Source organism: Lissotriton helveticus, chromosome 11 (assembly GCF_964261635.1).
Source record: "Lissotriton helveticus chromosome 11, aLisHel1.1, whole genome shotgun sequence".
In the NCBI taxonomy this organism is placed as follows: domain Eukaryota; kingdom Metazoa; phylum Chordata; class Amphibia; order Caudata; family Salamandridae; genus Lissotriton; species Lissotriton helveticus.
The window spans coordinates 442,753,562-442,775,152 of NC_136072.1; the positions used below are offsets into that span (position 1 = coordinate 442,753,562).

At 44.3% G+C, this 21,591-nt stretch overlaps 1 protein-coding gene across 1 annotated transcript in view; it reads left to right on the forward strand.

Moving 5' to 3' along the window:
• The window catches only part of LOC144791288 (putative serine protease K12H4.7), a 430,940-nt gene that overhangs the window by 279,794 nt on the left and 129,555 nt on the right, over positions 1-21,591 (forward strand). Inside the window, exon 5 of the mRNA XM_078665959.1 lies at positions 11,286-11,400. Coding sequence (XP_078522085.1) covers positions 11,286-11,400 — 115 coding nt within the window. The remainder of the gene's footprint in view (positions 1-11,285; positions 11,401-21,591) is intronic.

Below are 21,591 nucleotides of genomic sequence, written 5' to 3' on the forward strand. Positions count from 1 at the left end.
AAAATGTTCGATTGTCATATTCAACACGCAGTCGGGCCGGGAATAACATAGCATATTTTAGTTCCATGTCTCTTAGTCGCCGTTTCACACCCTGAAAACCCATACGTAGTTTCTGGGCCTGCCTCTTGCAATATATACTGTTTTCTCTCGAAACATGCACCAGTCCAGACTCTCTGTCCAAGCAGTCACTCTAGGCGGCCTTGGAGATCCCCACAACTGGGCAATATCCCTCTTCGCAACCATGATGGCCAAAGTCACCCAACCGAAGCTGCAACACGTCATAGTCATTCGGACCCCATACATTCAATAAACATTGTCGGGCTTCCGGCATCATAACAACACCCGTGACATCACCCATAATCTCATGTATACGTTTCCAGAATCGCACCACCACAGGGCATTCCCATATGATGTGGAGATAGGTGCCAAGGAGACCACACCCATGCCGACACATACCATCCGTAGAGAAGCCCATATGAATTAGACGGGGACCAGTGACATAAATTCTATGGAGGATCTTGAGTTGGACCAGACGGAGACGGGCCGGAATCGCGACCTCCTTGGGAGAGGCGATCGCAGACTGCCAATCCTCATCGTCCAGTTCAATACCATCAGCAATCCAGGCCTCACGGAGGCGATCGAGCAGACCCGATCGGTCATTAATCATTTTCTTGTAGAACAGCGAGATAGTACTATCCGGCACATAGCCGTCCAGTATACGATCTTCGAGGGGGGAGGAATCCGGAACAGCACTACCCACTGGCAACACAGAATTCAGAGCATGACGTACCTGGATGTAACGAAATCTCTCCCTGTCACTCAAATTATACTCCGTTTTTAAGTCAGAGAAGGCCTTAACTTTTCCTTTAACCCAGAGATCACGCACTTTACTAATACCGATCATGTCCCACTTATCAAAGCCCTTCGTCCTCCAGAGGCCACCCAACTTCGCAGAGGCATAGAGTGGTGTCGCACCCGTCAATTTATCATTCCAGCCCATAGCCGCAGTTGCGCTATCCCATACCCGCACAGCTATACCGGTAGGTCCAGTGAGTTGTGAACGGGAGGGCCTCGAGTAAAGTGCCCTATAATAATCTCCACCCAGGAGCAGCCACTTGTCCATTTCGAATGCTGGATTCAACGCCGGGCCATACATCCCGTGGTTGATGGCAGCAAGGTGGGAAGCCCAGTAATACCTACGAATATTCGGGAGCGCTATACCGCCATCATACCAGGGGAGTGTCAATTTCGGAAGAGCTATGCGCGAACGTCCATCCCATATTAGTTGCCTCTGCAACGATTCTACTTCCCGAAAATACGTCGACGGGATAACATCAAAACTATTCTGGAGGGCATACAGGAAACGAGGTAAGGACATCATCTTAAAAAGGGCCGCACGCCCCAGGGGAGACAACGGTAATTTACGCCAACGCGCTACATCGGAGCGTAATCGTTGGAGTGGGGGGAGCAAATTACGTTCGTAGTGAACCGCCGGTTCCATGGAGATGAACACACCCAGGTACTTAAAGCCAGAATGCGACAACTGGGTGGGACAGCCTCGTGGTAAACGAGGGGCATCACCCGCCAGTACATAAATGTAGGATTTCGACCAGTTAATGATAAGGCCCGAGTTCTTCCCGAAGGCGGTAAGTACGTCAAACAACACATTGAGTGAATTTTGGGGAGAGGTAAGGTACAATAAAATATCATCCGCGTATAGGGAAATGCGATCCTCAAATTCCGGCGACCAGCGTATTCCCTTCATCGAGGGTTCCCACCGTAGCCAGGCGGCGAGGGGCTCCAACGCCAAAGCAAAAAGGAGTGGGGACAATGGACAACCCTGTTGTGTGCCCCTACCAAGAGTAAAAGGAGCGGAGACGCGACCATTAACCACCACCTGGGCTAGCAGTGTTTCATACAGGAGTTTGACCCAACCGATAAAACCGGCGCCGAATCCAAACTTGGCGAGTACCGCCCAGAGATAAGACCACTCGATCGTGTCAAAGGCCATCGTGGCATCCAGGGACGCCAAGATGGCCAGTTCACGCAGCGTCGGGGCCCTGGCGAGAACACCATGCAAATGTCGCAAATTTAATGCCGTGTTACGGTGCGGGATGAAACCCGATTGATCCGGATGAATCAGGTCGCCGATCACCGCAATCAGACAATTAGCAAGCAATTTGGCGAGGATTTTGGGTTCCGCATTTAAGAGCAAAATGGGTCTATAAGACGAGCAGCGATCTCGAGGTTTACCCTCCTTGTGGATCACCACAATGGTCGCAAGACGCTGGTCCCTGGGGAGGGAACAATTATCTCGCGCAGCCAGAAACATAGCACGCAGATGGGGAGCCAATGTATCAGGGCGTAACTTATACAATTCCACAGGAAGGCCATTGGGACCCAGAGCCTTGCCGGAGCGAAGGGAGCGCAGCGCGAGAGCCACCTCATCCACCGAGGGCGTGGCATCCAAGCAATCACGCTCCGATTCCGACAAACAGGGTAGCGCTATGTCACGGAGCAACAAGTGCGAATCCTCTTCAGGCCTGTCAGACACCGAGGTATAAACCTCTCGAAAATAATCAGCAAAGCATTCAACAATGCCCACGGGATCAGTTACACCCACACCATCACGTGTCAAAATCACCGGAACCACTCGATTCGCTCTCTCTCTTCTGTCCAGCCAAGCAATCAATTTACCTGCTTTATCACCCACATCATAGAGTCGTCCCTGCTGTTCCCTACTCATCGTCTTTGCCGCATCAGTGACCAGAGTTTTATATTCTAATTGTTTAAGGTGGAGGACATGTAATGCATCCCGAGACACCCCCCGCTCCAATGCAATCTCCAGGTCTGTGGTTTCAGTTTCGAGCTGAACTATTGCCTCATTCTTACGTTTCTTGGCACACCCCACCAAAGACAATACCTGTCCCCTGATCACAGTCTTAAAAGCTTCCCACAACGAAATGGGTGAGGATACAGAACCAACATTTTCAGTAAAATACAAATCAAATGATCTAATCAATTCAGCGCGTGTCTTGGGGTTGAGGAGGTACCATGGGTTAATCGGAGCCACCCTGCCTTCAGCCCCGATGCTAAGATTAAAATGAAACCAAATAGGGGAATGATCCGAAATACCCCGGGCCAGGTGTCTAATCTCTCCAATCGAGGGGGACAGTGCCGCCGGTATCAGGATATAATCCAATCTAGAAAGACTGCCATGAGCCCCCGAGTGAAAAGTGAACTGTGTGTGCTCTGGATGCATTAGTCTCCAGCAGTCGATGAGGCCCAATGTTTCCAGGAAGTCCCCCAACAAGGACTGCGCAGTAGGGAGATCTCGGGGGGGGGGGGTGGATAGCGATCCATCTTGCCAGAAATGACTAAGTTAAAATCACCACCCAGTATCAAAACACCCTCAGGGAGACCCAGCACCATCCGCCCCAGGTCCGTGAATGTCGTGGACTGCAAGCCGGAGGGACATAAACCGACACCAACGAGATAGGTTTTCCCTCCCACCGCCCGACAAGTGCAACAACCCGACCCCTTAGCATCGAGGATCACATCATCAACCTCGAGGGGGAGGGAAACCCTAAGTAGAATACCCACTCCTCTAGAACTAGATGTAAAACCAGAGTGGGCAGCAAGACGATAACCCCGTCTGTTAAGAGCGTGACAAGTATTCCCTATCAAGTGTGTCTCTTGTAACAGAACGACATCAGGCGAAAGGCGCCGCAACAGCTGCATAACCACCCCTCTCTTTATGCGATCACCCAACCCATTCACATTCCAGCATAATACCCTCAACCCCCTACCCCCATCCACAATGAACTCCCATCGCATAGCGAGCATCACACCAATTTCAAAGATAGTGAAAGTACCTTGCCTTGAAAAAGAAAAAACAAACACAAACAATCCCAGAACATGTCCCTCCCTCCCCCCGAGGTCCCCAACACAACTCCCCCCCACCCTGCACCCCTGCACCGACTCAAAAGCCACCCCAATTTGCAGTGTGCCTGTCGCCCTAGCAATTACAAACATGAACTAATCTACACAAAGAAAACCCCAGAGGAGGAAAGGGTCCCCGCCATCCCCGCTACCTCCGAAGATATGAACGGAATGATCAAAAAAGTCAGTAAACTCCGGCCGATCACGTTGAAAAGTGTTCCATAGTCATTCTTGGTCCATCAGTCCCCCTTCCGCACCACCAGCATGTTCCTGGCCAGCACGGTGATTCGGCAAAGTGTCCAACCAGTCACTCACTTCCTCAGGTCTGACAAAGAAAAATGTTCGATTGTCATATTCAACACGCAGTCGGGCCGGGAATAACATAGCATATTTTAGTTCCATGTCTCTTAGTCGCCGTTTCACACCCTGAAAACCCATACGTTGTTTCTGGACCGATTGAAAAAAATCCGGATAAAAATTCACTGCAGCGTTCTCGAACTGCGTAGGGCCGCTTGTCCGTGCCGCCTGCAAAATGGCGTCGCGATCTCTAAAGTTAAAGATCCGTGCAATAATCGGACGGGGGAAAGCTGGGTTTCGCCTGTCCCCCTGGCACTCTGTGCGCACGTTCGATGGCAAAGAATTTGCTCAGGCCCTTTGGTGCTAGATGATTAAGAATGAGGTCCTCCACTCGAAGATCAGTGGCGAGTGGACTAGATTCTTCCGGGACCCCAATAATACGCACGTTATTGCGCCGTGTACGGCCTTCAAAATCATCCAAGCGACGAGCAAAAAAGTCATTAGCAGATCGAAGATTGCGCACTTCTGTTTGCAAGTCGGACACGTCCGTGGTAAGGTCGGATGTCTTCAGGTCTAACGACTTCACCTTCACATTCGTCTTGGCCAAGTCAGCGCGAATGAGGTTGACATAGATAGCCACCGTGTCCAGCTTCAGGGCCAAGGCTTCATACTGTTGGCCAATAGAAGACTGAATGCCAGCAATGGCGCCCATCACGTCTTGTAGTGTTAAGTCCGCCAACACAGCAGGATCATTGACCACCTCCTCCCGGGTCTTAGATGCACCACCAGGGGATCCTTTAGAGAGTGTATAGCGGTCCATGACGTTCATCTGGGTAGAACCTCCACGGATAGTAGTCTAGACCTTCCGTTTCTCACCCTCAGGCTTGCCCGTCATGGCGAGTCGGGTGCCCCGGAGGGAGGCTTGGGATCTGGTCCAAATGGCTCCTTTAAAGTCGCACACGGGAACACAGGAGGCAAAGTTGAGCCAAGTGGAGACCACAGCCAAACAGTCGCCTGCCGAAACTCAATGAGCTGGCATCAGGGCTCGTCCGATCAACAGACACACCGCATATATGAGGCAGTGCGCCGGAGAAACGAAACCGAAAGTGAAATGAGGCTGTGGTCCGATCTCCGCAAGCCGTTGTTGTTGAATTACGACCCGGGCACTGCCACCACTCAAGGTCCAGGCTGCTCCATGGAGAAGGCCACAAAGTTCAAGACGGCAAAGCTCGGGGAGCCTGCGTCCGATTTCGACCCAAAAACCTGCTAGTACCTGAGCCGGGTTGTGCCTTCAATGATCTTCCATAAAATCAGGATGTTGTACAGAATAAATGTGGGAGGCAGCGAGGGTCCTCGGGAGCCCTGTGCTCACGTGGCCATCTCTGATGCGCGCGAAGCTCCTCCCCAATACTTTCTAACTTGATGCATGCAATGGGCCTCTCTGGCCATGATGTACCACCAAAAATATCGATAAAATCTGTTTTAATAAACACATTTTCAAAAATATGGAAACCTGGAGTCTGCATAATGAGTGACGTTCACATTTGTAAGGCAAATCCGCTTCTTTTATGCATGTTTAATTGAGAATACAATTTAATTTGATAATACCCATGGTTTCGCCAATATAGGATGTCTCTAATGGCAAGTTCTTGCCATCTTTGGGATAGAGGCTAATAACCTATATAGGGTGGTATTCCAAGTATATAAATCTTGTGCAATTTAACCGTATTTGGATGCTCTTTGCCCTTCCTACCTCAACATTTCAGCCACAGATTTGGTTGTATTTAAACAAAGACCATCAATCAAGGACCCAAGTAGCACTGACCATGTTTGGCCCCTGAGACTTCTTTAAAGCGTTTGAATTGGGAAGAGGTGACCTGGAATACGATATTTGGATCAAACCATTGGATTACATTTTTGAGACCGAGCTCTGTAGGAATTGGATTTTCATGGTGCATGTGTTAAACTCACCCCTCCAGCTTTCCTTCAAGATTAAGACATTTCATGTACAATAGTGCAGTCTCTGTATTATGAAGCCAGTGTGTCTGACGTTTTAAAGCGAAAATATTTGAAAATCAGTGCCGTGATTTATGTATTGAGTGAATTTCTTCCCATGGGAAGACTCTTTTAATCTTTTACTGTTGCCCATTTTTAGGCCATCTTCAACTTTGTAGGATTTTTTTTATCTAGGTGTAATTTTATGATGGTATATGCACTTAATCTGAAGCCTTATTTTAGAGCTCCATATATTGAAACCTGCTGAGAAGGTTTTAACTTGTGTTTTAGTGGAGTTCATATTCAGCTAATTTGTAAACATACCATAATGTTTGACATTGTGCTGCAGCTGTCTGAAACATATCACTAAACAGCCCTATTTTTGGCATAAACAAAGTTTTTAAGTGTTGTATAATCCAGGGATAACACATGGTTGGCATTTTACCCTTTTTGGTCCCAATTTTGATAACAAAGCTATCAAACTAGCCTATTACTAACAACCTACATAGTGTGTTTCGGGCCCACTCTCTTAACCATTGACTTGCTTCGACTACCCTCTTACAGCTGTTGGCTTAAGACTTTGTCAATCATGTCTTGGCTCAACCTTGTAGCTTACTCCTTTCTCACTTCATGGTATTGGCTAAATCCTGTCTGAGTTCTAATATTCAACTGTATGAGCGATTATACAACTACAACCCTCTGTCTTCTCCTGCTGACTTCCTCCAGTGTGCATTCCTCTAATGTGCTATTACTAGTGCTTAATTTGAGCCAGTGGTTTCCGGTGCTCGGCACCAGCACTTAATTGTCAACACTGGCACCTGTGACAATCTGCAACCAGGTGGCGCTGGCTAGCTCATCTAGAGATGACCAAAACAACAGTTAATTATTAATTCACTTTACATTAAATGACTATTACTTGCCACCCAATCCATTTTTATAGCTTTGGGGGCCTGTAATAGTCCTAAATATCACATTTGTAGGAGTGTGATGGTTAGTAGTTGTGTTGTACAAAAGGGGGTGGTGATGGACAGAGCAGCTGAACCAATCAAACACTCACACCCAGTCAACAAATCTGGGTTTAATCCGTCACCGTTCTTTAGCCCACTCTGCCACCCAGTTCAGACATGGCCATAGGCAAATCAGTCTGACCCTGTGCCTCATGGAAACAGTCCAGCCCGAACTGCCAAGCCATGCCTTCCCTGGACCGGAAACAAGCTTCCTAGGACCGTTTTCTGGCATTTCAGCCGTCTGCAGCCAGGCTTGCTTGAATCCAGTGGCAAAGTGAGCAAGGGACTCACGTCTGAGCATACCCTGCCAACTTATGGCGAACAAAGCGGTACAAAAGAGGGTGGTGATGGACGGAGCATCTGAACCAATCAAACACTCACACCCAGTCAACAGATCTGGCTTTAATCCATCACCATTCTTTAGCTCACTCTGCCACCCCAGTTCAGACATGGCCATATGCAAATCAGTCTGACCCTGTGCCTCATGGGAACAGTCCAGCCCGAACTGCCAAGCCATGCCTTCCCTGGACCGTGCTCACTAAGCCACTCGAGTCAAGCTATCCTGGCTGAAGACGGCTGATACCCAGAAACCGGTCCTAGGATGCTTGATTCCGGGCCAGGGAAGACATGGCTTGACAGTTCAGGCTGGACGGTTCCCATGAGGCACAGGGTCAAGACTGATTTGCATATGGCCATGCCTGCACTGGGGTGGCTTGGTGAGCAAAATAATGATGGATTAAACCCAGCTCTGTGACTGGGGTGAATGTTTTGCCATTGTGCAACATTCCGTCCATCATTTTGTGTGTTTTGCTGTTCACCCTATGTGGTAAGGGTGTGCCCAGGATTGGCAGTTCGGGCTGGACTGTTCCCATGAGGCACAGGGTCAAGATTGATTTGCATATGGCCATGTCTGAACTGGGGTGGCTTGGTGAGCATAATAACGATGGATTAAACCCAGATCTGTGACTGGGGGTGAATGTTTTGCCATTGTGCAACATTCCGTCCATATCTTGTGTGTTTAGTAGTTGTGTTGTTACTATCAATGGCGCAGCGGCAATGTGTGGTACAAGCTGCAGTGGCCTCCTGACAAATTTAACAAATTAAGCACTGGCTCCCACTGCATGAGTAGGCACATCAAACCCAGACCTATTGGCTTTCTCAGAGTTTGTTTTAATAATGTGATTCGTTTTTTGGAAATCAATTTTACATATTGTAACTTATGTTGAGGAGAGCCGAAGGAGATTTCACTGGATTCGGGGTCAAAGAACCTCTCCTCCTTTATTTCCTTCTTTCCAACCTTTTTATTTTCTTTCTCTCTCCTTCATTCATTCTTTCCTTCTGTCTTTGTCCATCTTTCTTTCTTTCCTTCTTTCTTTCCATCTTTCCTAGCTTCTTTCTTTCCTACCTTTTCTTTCCTGATTTCTTTCTTGCTTTTTTATTTTTTATTTCCTACTTTCCTGCTGTATTTCATTACTTTTTTCTTTCTTTTCTTTTCATCTTGTTTTTTTCCTTCTTTTATTTTTTCTGTCTTTTTTCCTTCTTTCTTTCCATCTTGTTCAGTCTGTCTTTCCTTTTGTCCATCCTGACCTTCTTTCTTTCCCTCTTCCTATCTTTCATTCTTTTCCTATCCACCATTATTCCCTTTATTTTTTATTTCCTTTTTTCTTTCAGTTCGCTCTTTTTTTTGCTTCTTTCTTATCCATTTTCCATCTATCTTTCTTCCTCTCTCTCTTTTAAGTTGGCATTAGCCAAGATGTTTTGAATTTACTAAAATCTTGTGTATGACAGTTACTCAAAGGGGTTTTAAGCCCCACTTTATCCATTTGTCTGTGGTTTTATTATTCTCATTTTTTCCATTCCACTCAAGCATGCAGCAAGGGGCAATGCAATGCGTAAGCCCACTTTAACCATTTGCTTACTTCACCATGAGTTTAGGAATGCGACCGATTCACAAAGAACACATACACACAAAGAAGATCCCTTCAGTACCCGGGAGTACGATGGTAATGTGTACTTTTTTGAGACCCCTAAAAATATTTTTGCCTTTAGTCAATATTTTTTTTAGATTGATGAGCACCCGGCACATTCCTGAACAATAAAGCTTTGCAAAAACCATGACCATACAAGAACTGCCAAAAGGCTGGCCAGACCTATTGGCTTTGCCAGTGCTCGTTTTAGGTGCAGTGGTGATTGACATGTTGTTGTTGAGGATGTTTGTATCTTATGTTGCTTTCTTGTGCATTAATAATTTCAACAGTGATATTACATTGATACGAAACAAACTTCGGCAGGAGAAAGGACCAAGTAGTTTAGTGTTTTATCATCTTTTCTCTCCTGTCAGTGCTCTAGTGCTATCAGTACCATATAGAATGAGTGGTGGTGGAGAATGTTTGTTTCAAAGACCCCTGCCAGGGACTTATGTCATTTCATTTGGAGATAAACAGTGCCTGGTTCATCTACTGCTCCTGGTGACGTGTAATAAAAAGAGGGTGGGAGCACACTGCCTCACATCCCAGCACTCAGTACAGCCCAATGCATCATGGAAAATGCTGTCATGATAACACTTACTTTAGTAACAATCTTTAGGTTTTTCTCCCTTGTTGGTGCAGCCAGAGCTGTTTATCACTCGAAACATTTTTCAGGATAGATGTCCTTCAGTAGAGCAACACATTGTTTAAGGGGTGCTGGAGATGCTGCTCAGTCTTCTCAGGTCTCTGTACCACTCACTGTTCACAGGTGCATCAACCGGAGCTCGTCGGCTCATGGGGGGTTTGCGAGGCAGCTGACCACCGAGAAGTCTGTCCCCCTGGCAGGTTAGAAGGGTGGTGCAGTCCTAGAACTGCCATTTTGTAATTATGGCCTAAAGCATTTGTAAGGGTTCAATTTGGGCTTCCTGGCCCCATTTTAGGTTTAGCACGGCTGGTGACAGGGAGTAATTTTGGTGAATTTTTGTCCCACCCACCTGTCCCTTTAGGTAGTGTTCCCCAGGGTGCCAGTTAGATGTTAATTTTATGGGGGCTCTGTTGTTGAGACAGTTGTGCAAGGGGACAGTTGTGTACATTGTCGTTTGGAACAGGTGCTTTTCTGGGGATGGAAAATTTGCCAGGAGTTGGCAGAAGTTTGGCTAGCATTGCCAGTTAGTTAACCATGTGCAAGGGAAGTATAGGCAAGTATTTCAAAGTTCAGTTAAGGACATTTGGTTACTTACAGGTTCAGACATAGTCATAAGATGTAGGGGGAATAGGAAGTGTTGAAATTTACTACATTTAAATAAGTTCGCTATGCAGTGGATATGTTGGGGGACCGTGGGATGAGGCTAGGGCTTCGTTCACTTGCTGTATATTGAGGTTTTAGTTTTGTAAGGTGGTTGGCCAGGAAATTTATTTCATGTGCACCTGTTTCAATCAAGCACCCTTTTTCACACAGTAGGTGGTCAGTTTTATGTGCTACGCCCCTCTCTCCCAGTAGCACTCCCAAAACAATGTGCTGCTCTCTACTGAAGAAGGGCAACCATCCTGAAATGCGTGTCTAGAGATATACAGCCAGCTTCTTGAGTTTGTAATCCTAAGGTTCTTATTTATTATACTGCTGTAAGCACGATCAGACAGCATTCACAGTTGGTACTCATATTAACCCATTGTGATCAAATAGGTACCGCTTGTAATTTATTATTAATTTTCCAAGCCTGTTGTTACCAGAAGGTGACATTAAAATTCTGCTACTGTTCCTGAACTTTTGCACTTTGAAAGGCCATAACTCGCTGGTCAAAATATTCTTGAATTTTGAGTTGACTTTTAGTTGCATCTGTTTGCTAATTTTTTTTAATTTAGTATAAGCTTTCACATATTATAAATTATTGGATTTAAAGGAAGTATGGTAGAGTTTTTATGATTTTGGTAAGTAAACTAAAAAGTGAAAAAAAGTTTTTTTAATGAAAAAGAATTTGTTGTGGAAGGACATATTTTACTAATGTATTCCCTAAAGCTGAAAACAACCTTGTTTTTCTGTCTGAAACAGAACTGAATGTGTTTTGTTCTTTTCTAGTTTGTGTGAGATGCTTCAGATTGAATCGGAAGCGGATTCTGCCTATTTGCTTGAGACGCTGGCTGGCCCCTTCATGGATGTTGTGCAGTACAATAAAGACAACCGTGCGTTTGAAGTAAGTGGAGGCAATTTAATTAAAAGTCATTGCTTTTGTGTAGGTGTTTGCGGGTGGACTTTAAAAGTAGACGCATTGAGTTCTTTTATAGAAGGTGATCAGTTTGATTTGTTCTTTCTCCTTTTGTTTCTGTGCCATGGCAAGACTGGCATTCTCTTTTTGTTCTTTGTGTTTTCTCTCACAAGTGATGATTACCAGTCTGGTTTTTGTGCTCCTGTTCAGGTTCTATAGGTTATTTTCATGTGCTGATATAGCCCGCCCTTGTTCTGCTGGAATTAGTGGGTCCTTCACAGGAACATAACACCTGCCCGCGTGGCCCGGGGTCGAGCAATACTGTCCACACACCCTCCAGCCTTTCAGGGGGCCCTTTTCAGCCCAAGGCTAATGAATATCTGTGAGGTATAGGAGACTGTGGCCCTTCATCACGTTTTGTAAGTGGGGCCCATAGCTTTGCGTTACTCCACTGGTCCTATGGTTGGATGACTCTTTATATTCACTGGGCATGACCTTCATTTTAACAAACTGTGCCTTTTGTAGTGCGGCTAGTGTTGGGCCCGATCACCACAAGGTCGCTTGTCCTGTTTCAGGTGCATAATATGGGATTATAACATGCTTGCAAAGAACGAGTAATTTCTTGCACGGTTTGCATCAGTTTAAACCTGGTGCAGATTATGGGGTCTAATAGCACACATGTTATTTGTGCACCTGAGAATGTAAAATATGTTCTATTAGCGTGTTACTCCCCATTCCAAGGTGCCAAACCCTGAATCGGGTCCAAATCATGCTCCAACTAATTTGCAAATCCTTCACAATCACAAATTTCCAGGTATGCAAATTCCACCTGATGGATGATTTTGGCAGTCCATTTGTGATTAGGCCCCATTGTGCTTAATCTTAGGGATGCTCCTGGAGAAAGAGGGCAGAGTCATTTACAATTGCTTACTTTCATGGTTGTGCGGTGTGTTTTGATCTACGTTTCATGTCATCAAGATGGACGTACTGTGCTAATTGGTCTCTTAGGTTTTTGTGTCAACTTTCCGTTGTGGCCTTTCTTTTGTTCTCTTCCTCCAATGCAAACCATGCTTCTACACCCTAATTCATGACAAATTAGGGGTGGGAATTTGGACAGCTTCTGAATTAAGAGTTATACAAAGTAGGTTAATTGGATCAACACCCACTCCCGCTCCACTAAACTGTGAGCATTCTGAGCACATCACCTACATCCACAGGCGACTTCGATGTAAATTGCCTGGGTGATCCAGTTGTCTCTGAGCTTGCTATTGCTGAAGAGGTTGTCGTGGCCACCGGAACAATGTGTATTGTTTCCTCAAAGAGGTGTGTCTCACTTGCATCTGTAAAAAGAGCTGTTTCCTCAATGAAGTCCATCTTTGCTATTTCCTCCAGGAGTTCTTCTCATCAGGTTTTCTAGATTAGATCCTTTCTATCATCTTGCAGTGTTTAAATAAATATCCAAAGGAAATGCATTAATAAGCACATTCATAATATCCCTACTGATTTGATTATATTGAGTATCTTCAAGCTGATTGAAAGCTTCAGATATCCAAAGCTTTACTGTGTTTATAAAAGTTGAGAAGAAAAACCGGTTTCTTTTATTCATTCTGAGGTTTCACTTCACGACCTTAAACTCTGCAAAAAAATATATATTTTAAGATATAATCAATTTTCTTTAGAATTTTAAGTGGTTTAATTATGGACTTTAGCAGACTTTAAGATCTGTCTACCCATATTTGGTGCTCTAGAGAATACAGCTCGATGAGCAGACGGCACAACGCGGTCAAAACACCACAGTGCCATTATGACGCGTCTTTTACAACGCAAGTCGTTACCACGACTTGCGCTGGAGGGCGCTCTAGACTAAGGAATAGTAGATTTACTATTTCATCACCTTCCCTACTGTACGTAGGCTGGAGTTGGAATAGTAAATCTTACTATTCCTAAGTCCAGCACCCTACAGCGCAAGTCGTGGTAACGACGTGCATTGTAAAAGATGCGTTGTGATGTACCGCGATCATTTTGATCGCGTTGTACCATCATACATCCATACAGCTCAGTAAATTGAATAGGTTGTGAAGGCATTGTCTTTTTGTTTGACCATCAGTTTTGCTTTTCTCATTGGATGAGAATACTTGACCATAATGATGACACTGTATGCAAAAACGTTGTTTCCTACCTTTTCAAATCGAAACATCCCATTGTCTGTATGGTGTGTTATTTCAAAACGGTCCACGTTCCTCTACGGAGCGTGAAAGGAAAATTGCAAAGGTTGCCTTATCCTGCCTATGATGAGAACAGCACTTCACCAGTTCTGCTCTCGATCAGAATGATTTGCCACACTCTTACTTATTTGCAGGTAAATACTACAAGGGGGAAGAGGAATCATGGCTATTTAATTTTTGAACAAGATCAACCATGCCGTTTGCTAACAATCAAATTTGCTAATGAATGTGTAGTTTGGCATTATGCTAGATTTTCGGCATTTTTAGCATGTAATGGGGTACACATTCAAGTTTACAGTATACCTTATAAACACCCAACAATCTCCCAGTTTATACTTTAAGTTCCTTTATCTCACCATGCAAATCCTGTCTGTCTTACTGGATTTGGCTCTTGTTGACAGTCAGTGAGTATCCATGAAATAGTCTGAATGATTTAAAAATATATAAAACAGTCACATTTATTAGTTCCGGCCTCATTAATAGCAGCTCCTCGGTGTCTTCGTTCAGGTGGGGTGTATGGCTATATATGAAACTTTCTCATTGCTACAAAGGATTATATTGTAATGTTTGTAATCAATTACACAGCCATCGATTTTATTATGCCACTAATTGTATACCACTGGTTGTCTTCTGTGCTAAATGTAATTTGTTTTAAAAAAAGGAAAGTGTCATGCAGTCTGGATATAAAAGAATGTCGTACTCGGGAGAATTGTGGTGAAAAGAGGGAAGAAACAGGAACTGGAAAAGACATGGTGAAATATTATTATTACAAAACTAACATTATGTAGAAACCGCAGTGTCAGGAACATTACTCATAGGCTGTTGCTCTTACACTTGAGAATTGAACTCTTTCAGCAATCTTTTCTAAATATAATAAGGAAGTGTGTTAACCAGACACAGAGTAAAATGGTTTTAACATGCAAAATTATGAGGCTGAAGATAACCAGACTCAGACTTGTGTTACTTGCCAAGCTTAGGGCTGCATGTGAAGGAATCAAGTGTAAAAAAAAAAGTGTGGATATGCACTTATCTACAGACATGGTCCAGCGGTTCACGAAGCGATTAGTCATCAAAAGACGGAAATGCCTAGAAGCCTGAAATCAGGTTTAAGCAAGGGTGGGAGAAGGTCCCTGGAGCATGACAAAGAATGAATGACCAAACTGGAGTATTCATCTTGAAGCAGCCAAGTCTAGCCGGGATGCATAAGGATCATCATGACTCCATGTCATGCGGACACCATGGTTCTCCTCCTAAACCTTCTTTCGCTGCAGTATTGTGTTATGTTACTTGTAGTCTTGACTTATTTCAGTTTAGTCCATTGGACCATCTCCTCTGATAACTATGACGTGTTAAAGCAAAGCTTAAGACAAAAAAAAAGTTTTTTTCATAAAATGTACTTTTTCATATTGTGACCCAAATCTGAGTTTGTGAGGGGCTTTTTTGAGTCTGCGTTGATGCCGCGCTACTATATTTATTATAAATAAAAGAAGGAATGTTGATTCCCAACTATGAAAGTTAATTTTTAGTCTGATTTTACTTGAACTCTTGAGGTGACATTTTCTATGATTGAACACATTTTCAAGTTAGTTTGACCTAAATGGGATCAAGTGAATTCTTTCTAAGTGTACGCAGTCAAGTTGTTGGCACATACTAGCACTTAGGCACTTACTTTTTAGTGCTGTAGAAATTTGCAATTAATTTAGTCACAATCAGGTCTATTGATGAGTTTTAATGAAGCTGTGGGTGCTCTCATTGAGCAAATTGCAAGTACTGAACCTCTATTTAAGCTTCCCTTTTACCTCCAGTTGGATATGGATACACAGAGGCTTATACGGTAAACTTATCTCCTCCTCAAGTAGTGGGCTGAAATAAAGAGGTTTGTAATATTGCTTCTATATTCTCTGCCTGACGCAACTTTTGAACCAAAGGCTGATCAATGCGTCTAATGTATTATTTTCTATTCCTATTTCTAAGCTTCCCATAACATATTTAAAAATTGGTGCCAGTCCTAATGTACGATCAATAACTTATCCATTTCCAGTGCCTGTAATGCACTGTGTGCTGGCCTGTCAGTATCAAAGTGACTAGTACAGGTCAAAGAAAACCACAACCTCCATTAGATGTCTGCCCTTCCTCTCTCTTATAGAACTAGGTAAAACCACTTTAATTACATTAGTTCACCTTTTAGGTGCAAGGTCCAACATCATGGTGCCTGGACCACTGCCAATTTTGGCTCTATAGATCCCTGTTACTATAGTGAAGAGGGCCAGAAATTCTGAATATCCATTCTTGATGTGCACCAGCAGTGCTTTATTTGAGCCTGGGCTTACAGATAGTCCACAGGCGCTCTTTTTGAGGATCTGGAGCTTAGTTTTAATCATCAGACTTGGACCTAGAGCCAAAAGACCAGAAACCTACCATAATCACTTGGTCCACGGATTGCTGCTTACTTGCTGTGGGTGGATGTTTACCTGCAGGACATGAATTCTAGGCTAGTACCAGAGATCGTGGAAACCGGGGATTTATGCACGGACAATTTCTTAGATTTAGATGTAATTCTTACAGTGAATCGACTGATTGCTTTATCTCTATCTGCATATTAACAACAGCATTGTGGTGAAAGTTGCTCCTCGTGTACCTGGGCAAGAAGGCACCCGAGTGAGGCTTTTTCCTTGAAATCAGGTCGGAATGTGTTCAGAATAGTAAGATTGTACAGGGGCAGGCAAAACAGCTATGTGTGAGTTTAATAGGAGGGCCTGGGAGGCACTTGCGTAAACCTCCGTGAAACAAGACATAGTGGGTCCTGTTCACTCTGATGGTCATCAAGTATTTATTTTAGCGCTTATTGACTTATTTTCCAGGTGGCCTGAAATACATTTTACAAATAGTGTTGAGACTATTCAAGTCATCAAGTTACTTGAGACTTTTATTGCCAGAGAGGGATATCCAGAATCCATCCTTACAGACAATGGGGTACAATTAGTCTCAAGCGAAATGGAAGGCTTTCTAAAAGAGCGAGGGATCAGACACAAGAAGTGTTCACTGTACTACTCAGAAACCAACAGAATGGTTGAAAGGTTTAATAGAGTATTAAAAGAGACCATTTCTTGGGCAAAAGGTTTTGGACTCAATTGGAAGGAGCAGGTTCTAAAAAAAGTGGAAAATTATAGGTTAACTCCCAACAGTTCCACTGGTAAGTCTCCTTTCTTTCTCTTCAAAGGGAGAACCCTTGCACTCTTGTTGAACCTGCTTGGGTTAGACTTCTTGAAGAATCTGTTTCGGTTTCTCCTTCTTCTTCTCATACCACGTTAGATTGGCGTAAAAGAGAAGAAGAAAAATGTGTAGCTAGAAAATTACTTTTTGATTCTAAGAAATCTACTAAAGTTAAAAAAGTCAAGGTTGGGGATATGGTTGTTGTCAGACTTCCTGGTTCAAAGTCTTAGTTCTCCAAACCAATGCGTGTAATTAAGTTATTTTAAAATGCTGTTAAAACACATGACCATAGAGTGTGGAATCTGAATAGAATTTCTAGGTATTCAGGTCCCTCCTCTCGTTGTGAGTCTCGTTCTGGACGGGATGTTGGTTCAAGTTCAGCGTCTTCTCAACGTGTTTCTTCCAGAGTTGTTAGGAAACCTGATTATTTGAAAGACAATGTTTCCTAAGATGTTTTCAAGCTAATTGTTTGGGGTTCTATGCATCTTAAAATGTTTTGTGTTTAAGGGGGGAAGGTGTGTGGCATCTGAAACAAGACCTGTCTCAGATGCCAAGGTATCTTAGCAACAAATGACATCACTCATGATTCTGTCCACCTCTATCGTGAAGGTTCGGGAATGTTTGTATTCAGTTTATGCTGAGCAGTTACCTGTCCTGGCTGTGGATTGGATGGGTCTTTCTTTCTTATGGAATAAACTTGGAATATGCTTCAATCAAACCTGTGTCATATCCATTCTTTCAACTGAATGAAGATCCTTCACTTACAACTGCTTATTTGGGAGACTTTTGGTATTTGGTGGCAGGCATAAGCCTAATAGTTGGGATGAGACACAGCTATGAATGCAGTTATTACGGAGGAGAAATGTCTGCACATATATAGTTATTTTGTGGTGGAACATTTGCTCCGACAGGCGCTGTTTCTGAGACTGGGCAAGGGAAATTTGTTTTGATGTTACCTGAGGTGATTATAGCCTGTTACAAAAAAGCCCTGGTCTATACGGGTTCCTATAGACTTACTTAAAGTAAGTTTGGATTGTTGGGTGCTGTATATCTTAAGAGTTCTTAATGCTATTTGTGGTTCACTGCCACTGTATGAGTCTTTGCAGTGATCAGGGAATACACCTATTTATAAAAAGGGTGACCAATCTTATTTCAGGCACATTTTTTTTCTTCTTCATTCTTCAGCTACATTGTTAGGACCAATGCTGTTGGGTAGAGACTGTACCTGGGCGCAGGAAAATATGACATTGGATGTCCAGTTGGGATTTCTAGAGGGCCTTGAACTCTAAAACAATGCCTTAGCATTTATCTGATCTGTGCTAGGTATACCTTCCTCTACAAAGGGTGGTTTGTGTAACTTCCATGCATCTTTCATCCACGTTTGATATAAAGGAAAGCCCCGAACTATGGCTTCTCCTCAAGGAATTGGGAGTTGCCTTGGTTTGGCCATTTTGTTAGAGACACCGTACAAATTCCTCCAGGCAACTGTTGGGTACAATCGCAAAGGGAAGTGCACTTTCCTTTGAGTTTTGTGACATATTTGCAACTGGCGTTTGTTTTGGCACTCTTCTAGTTCACTCTTTACATTAATGCATTGGAGAAGCATTTTTTGGTGTTTCCATTACCACCCATCCAATCAAGGTGAGCTCCTCTGCTGTTACTTTCCGCTGAGGATGCCCAACTTATTTAATTTACAACTAATGGACAAGAGAAGCTTGTCAGTAAATACTTAGAATATCTGAATTGGTGCCTGCAACTAATTAGGGTAAATCTCATGATCGTGATTCCTGGCCCTACTAAGACTAAGGGTATCTTGGTCAATGAAAGCCACCTTGAGAGGGAAGATTGATTCATCTTGAAGGTACTTTTAACACTAAATTGGCCTGATCTCAATCTACTCAAAACATGCAAGTTAGGACAGTTAAGGTAAATGGGGCCTTTTTTTCAGTTTTGCCAAGGACAAAGACCTATAGCCGTGTTTCTTCCATTCTTTATGGCACCCATATTTGGGTCCGTGTTAAGGTTGTTGCAGGTGGAAAAGAATACGAAATTGCAGGAATATACTCTGAAAATAAGATTAACTGGACACTAGTGACTTTTTGCAATTGGTTTTGACAACTGGAGGTTGTCCGTGCATATTTTATATTTATTTAATATTTCTAAAGCTCGCTGTTAGATCTGGGGATCTCTAGTTGGCAATGGTTATCACCTTTGTCCAAATAGGGACCCTTACTTCTAAGTCAGGATAAGGGGATTACTCTCTTTAATAACCCCTGCTCACCCCCTTGGTAGCTTGGCACGAGCAGACAGGCTTATCTCAGAGGCAGTGTGTTAAGCATTTGTGAATATACACAGTAATACAGTGATAACACCACAGATGGACACAACACAGGTTTTATAAAAATAAGTATTCTTTATATGGACTTAACCACAAGACCACAAATGGCAAAAATCCACAATACTGTACTAAAGGTTACTTAAAAGATGATAAAAGTCTCTTAATTCAAGTTGATGGTAAATGCGACAAAGTTCTCAACAAAGTTCTTGGATGCGGCACGCAAAGTGAACAAAAGGTTCGCAAAAGGGGAGATGCGTCGGTTCCGTGACACGGGGGAACGGTTGCGTCCTTCCTCAATGCTTGTGCAGAGTAGGTGACACGTCGTGAGCCTCACCGGTGCGGAGGTGATGCGTAGATTCTCGACCTGTTGCGGTGAGCAAGATGGCGCCTTGATGCGATGCGATGCGATGATCCAGTTGTGATGCGAGAAGATTGCGCCCTTGATGCGGAGATGCGATGACGATGCGATGACGCCCTGGCAGCCTTGCGACGACTCTGTACTTTGGAGCCGCGACAGGCCCTGCGATGCGCTTCTCCGGCGATGCGATGACCGCTCTCTCGATGCGTCACGCTTCTCCGGCGATGCGACAGCAGACAGCTTCGATGAACACACGCTTCCAGGGAGATGCGACGAACTCTCGCTCCTCCGGCGTTGCGATGATTTCAGCTGCGGCGGCGACACGCTTCTTCTCGATGCGTCGCGCTTCCAGCTCTCAGCGGCACGCAAGTGACTGGAGTCAGAATTCCCAGCAAGGAAATTCAGGAGGGAGCTGGAGGTGAAGTCTTTTGACCCTGAGACTTCAGCAGGAGGCAAGCACAGTTCAAGCCCATGGAGAATATTCTGTAGATGAAAGTTCTTACAAAGTTCCTTCTCCTTTCCCTTGGCAATGAAGCAACCGCTGCAGGCCAACCCAGTAAACAGCACACTGGCAGAGGGGCAGTCCAAACTCCTGCAGCTTCCTTGGTTCTTCTCCTAGGCAGAAAGGTTTCTTGTTCCAGAAGTGATCTAAAGTATGTGGGACTGGGTCCCAATATTTATACCAAAAAATCCTTTGTTCTCTGAAGGCAGAGAGGCCTCTGCCTAGTTTAAACCAGTTCCTGAGCACTGTGTTTACATGACTCTTCTCTTCCTTTCACTGTGCAGGGCAGAAACATCAAACGCCCCACAGGAGGTGGAGCCAGCACAGGGGAGGGAAGATGCAGCTCTGGAGTACTCTGTTGACAAGATTCCCCTTCTCCTTTCACTGTGCAGGGCAGAGACATCAGACAAGCCACAGGGGGTGGAGCCAGCATTGTGGAGGGAAGGCCCAGCCCTATTCCGTTCCCAGGTGCACTCTCCCCCCTCCCATCTGGAGGTAAATCTCCCTATTCACCACTGGGCTGTCCCAGACTGTCTCCTGGAATTTCCCCAGCCCTGTCACACACATACCCAGACAAGGAATACACACGTCAGCAGAGGCGGGCTCAAAAGATTAGGCAAGCAAATACCTACTTTCTAAAAGTGGTATTTCCAAACACAGAATATTAAAATAAACTTTACTAAAAGATGTATTTTATCATTCTGAGTTCAGGCATACTAAACCCGAATTTCTACCATGTTCCCTGAGTCAGTTATGATTGTAGGGATGTAACAATCTTCACTGCCATTCTAATCTATGAGAACAGGTAGCCTTCAATAGTGAAAAACGAAAATGGCTGTAATTCACTACTAGAACATGCTACACACATCAGAGAATGTCCTACCTTATACTTACAATGCACCCTGCCCTTGGGCCTACCATAAGGGTGTCTAATATGAAGTAAAGGGAAGGTTTAGGGACTGGCAAGTGGGTGCACTTGGCCAAGTCGACATGGTGTCACAGACTACACACAGGCCTTGCAATGGCAGGCCTGAGACACACTTTACAAGCTGCTTCTGTGGGTTGCACAACCAGTGCTGCAAGCCCACCAGCAGCATTTGCTTTACAAGCCCTGGGCACACAAGGTGCACTGTACTAGAGGCTGACAGTAGATCAAATAAGCCAATCATGGAATCCAATCAGTATATCAATTAAACCTAGGGAGCACTTGCACTGTGCCTCTGATTAGCAATGGCACAGGGCCCAAAACAAACAACCAGCAAAAATATGTCAAAACAGAGGAGGCAATCCGTCAAAAATGGAAGGGAGACTCACGCCAATGATGTCAGGTCTAACACTCGTGATTGCCCATGGGCGTCTTGGCGCTGTGTCCGATGTGAAAGAAAATTTGGTGAAGCGTGCTTTGTCTAGGCCTTAAAAAGCCAAGTTTTAAGTCTTTCCTTAGGTGCATTAACGAGGGGCTACATTTTATCATGATGGGTACAAGATTAATGAAATGGAATCTAGACTATACAGCCATGGTTTTGCGAAATCTGGTGTTCAG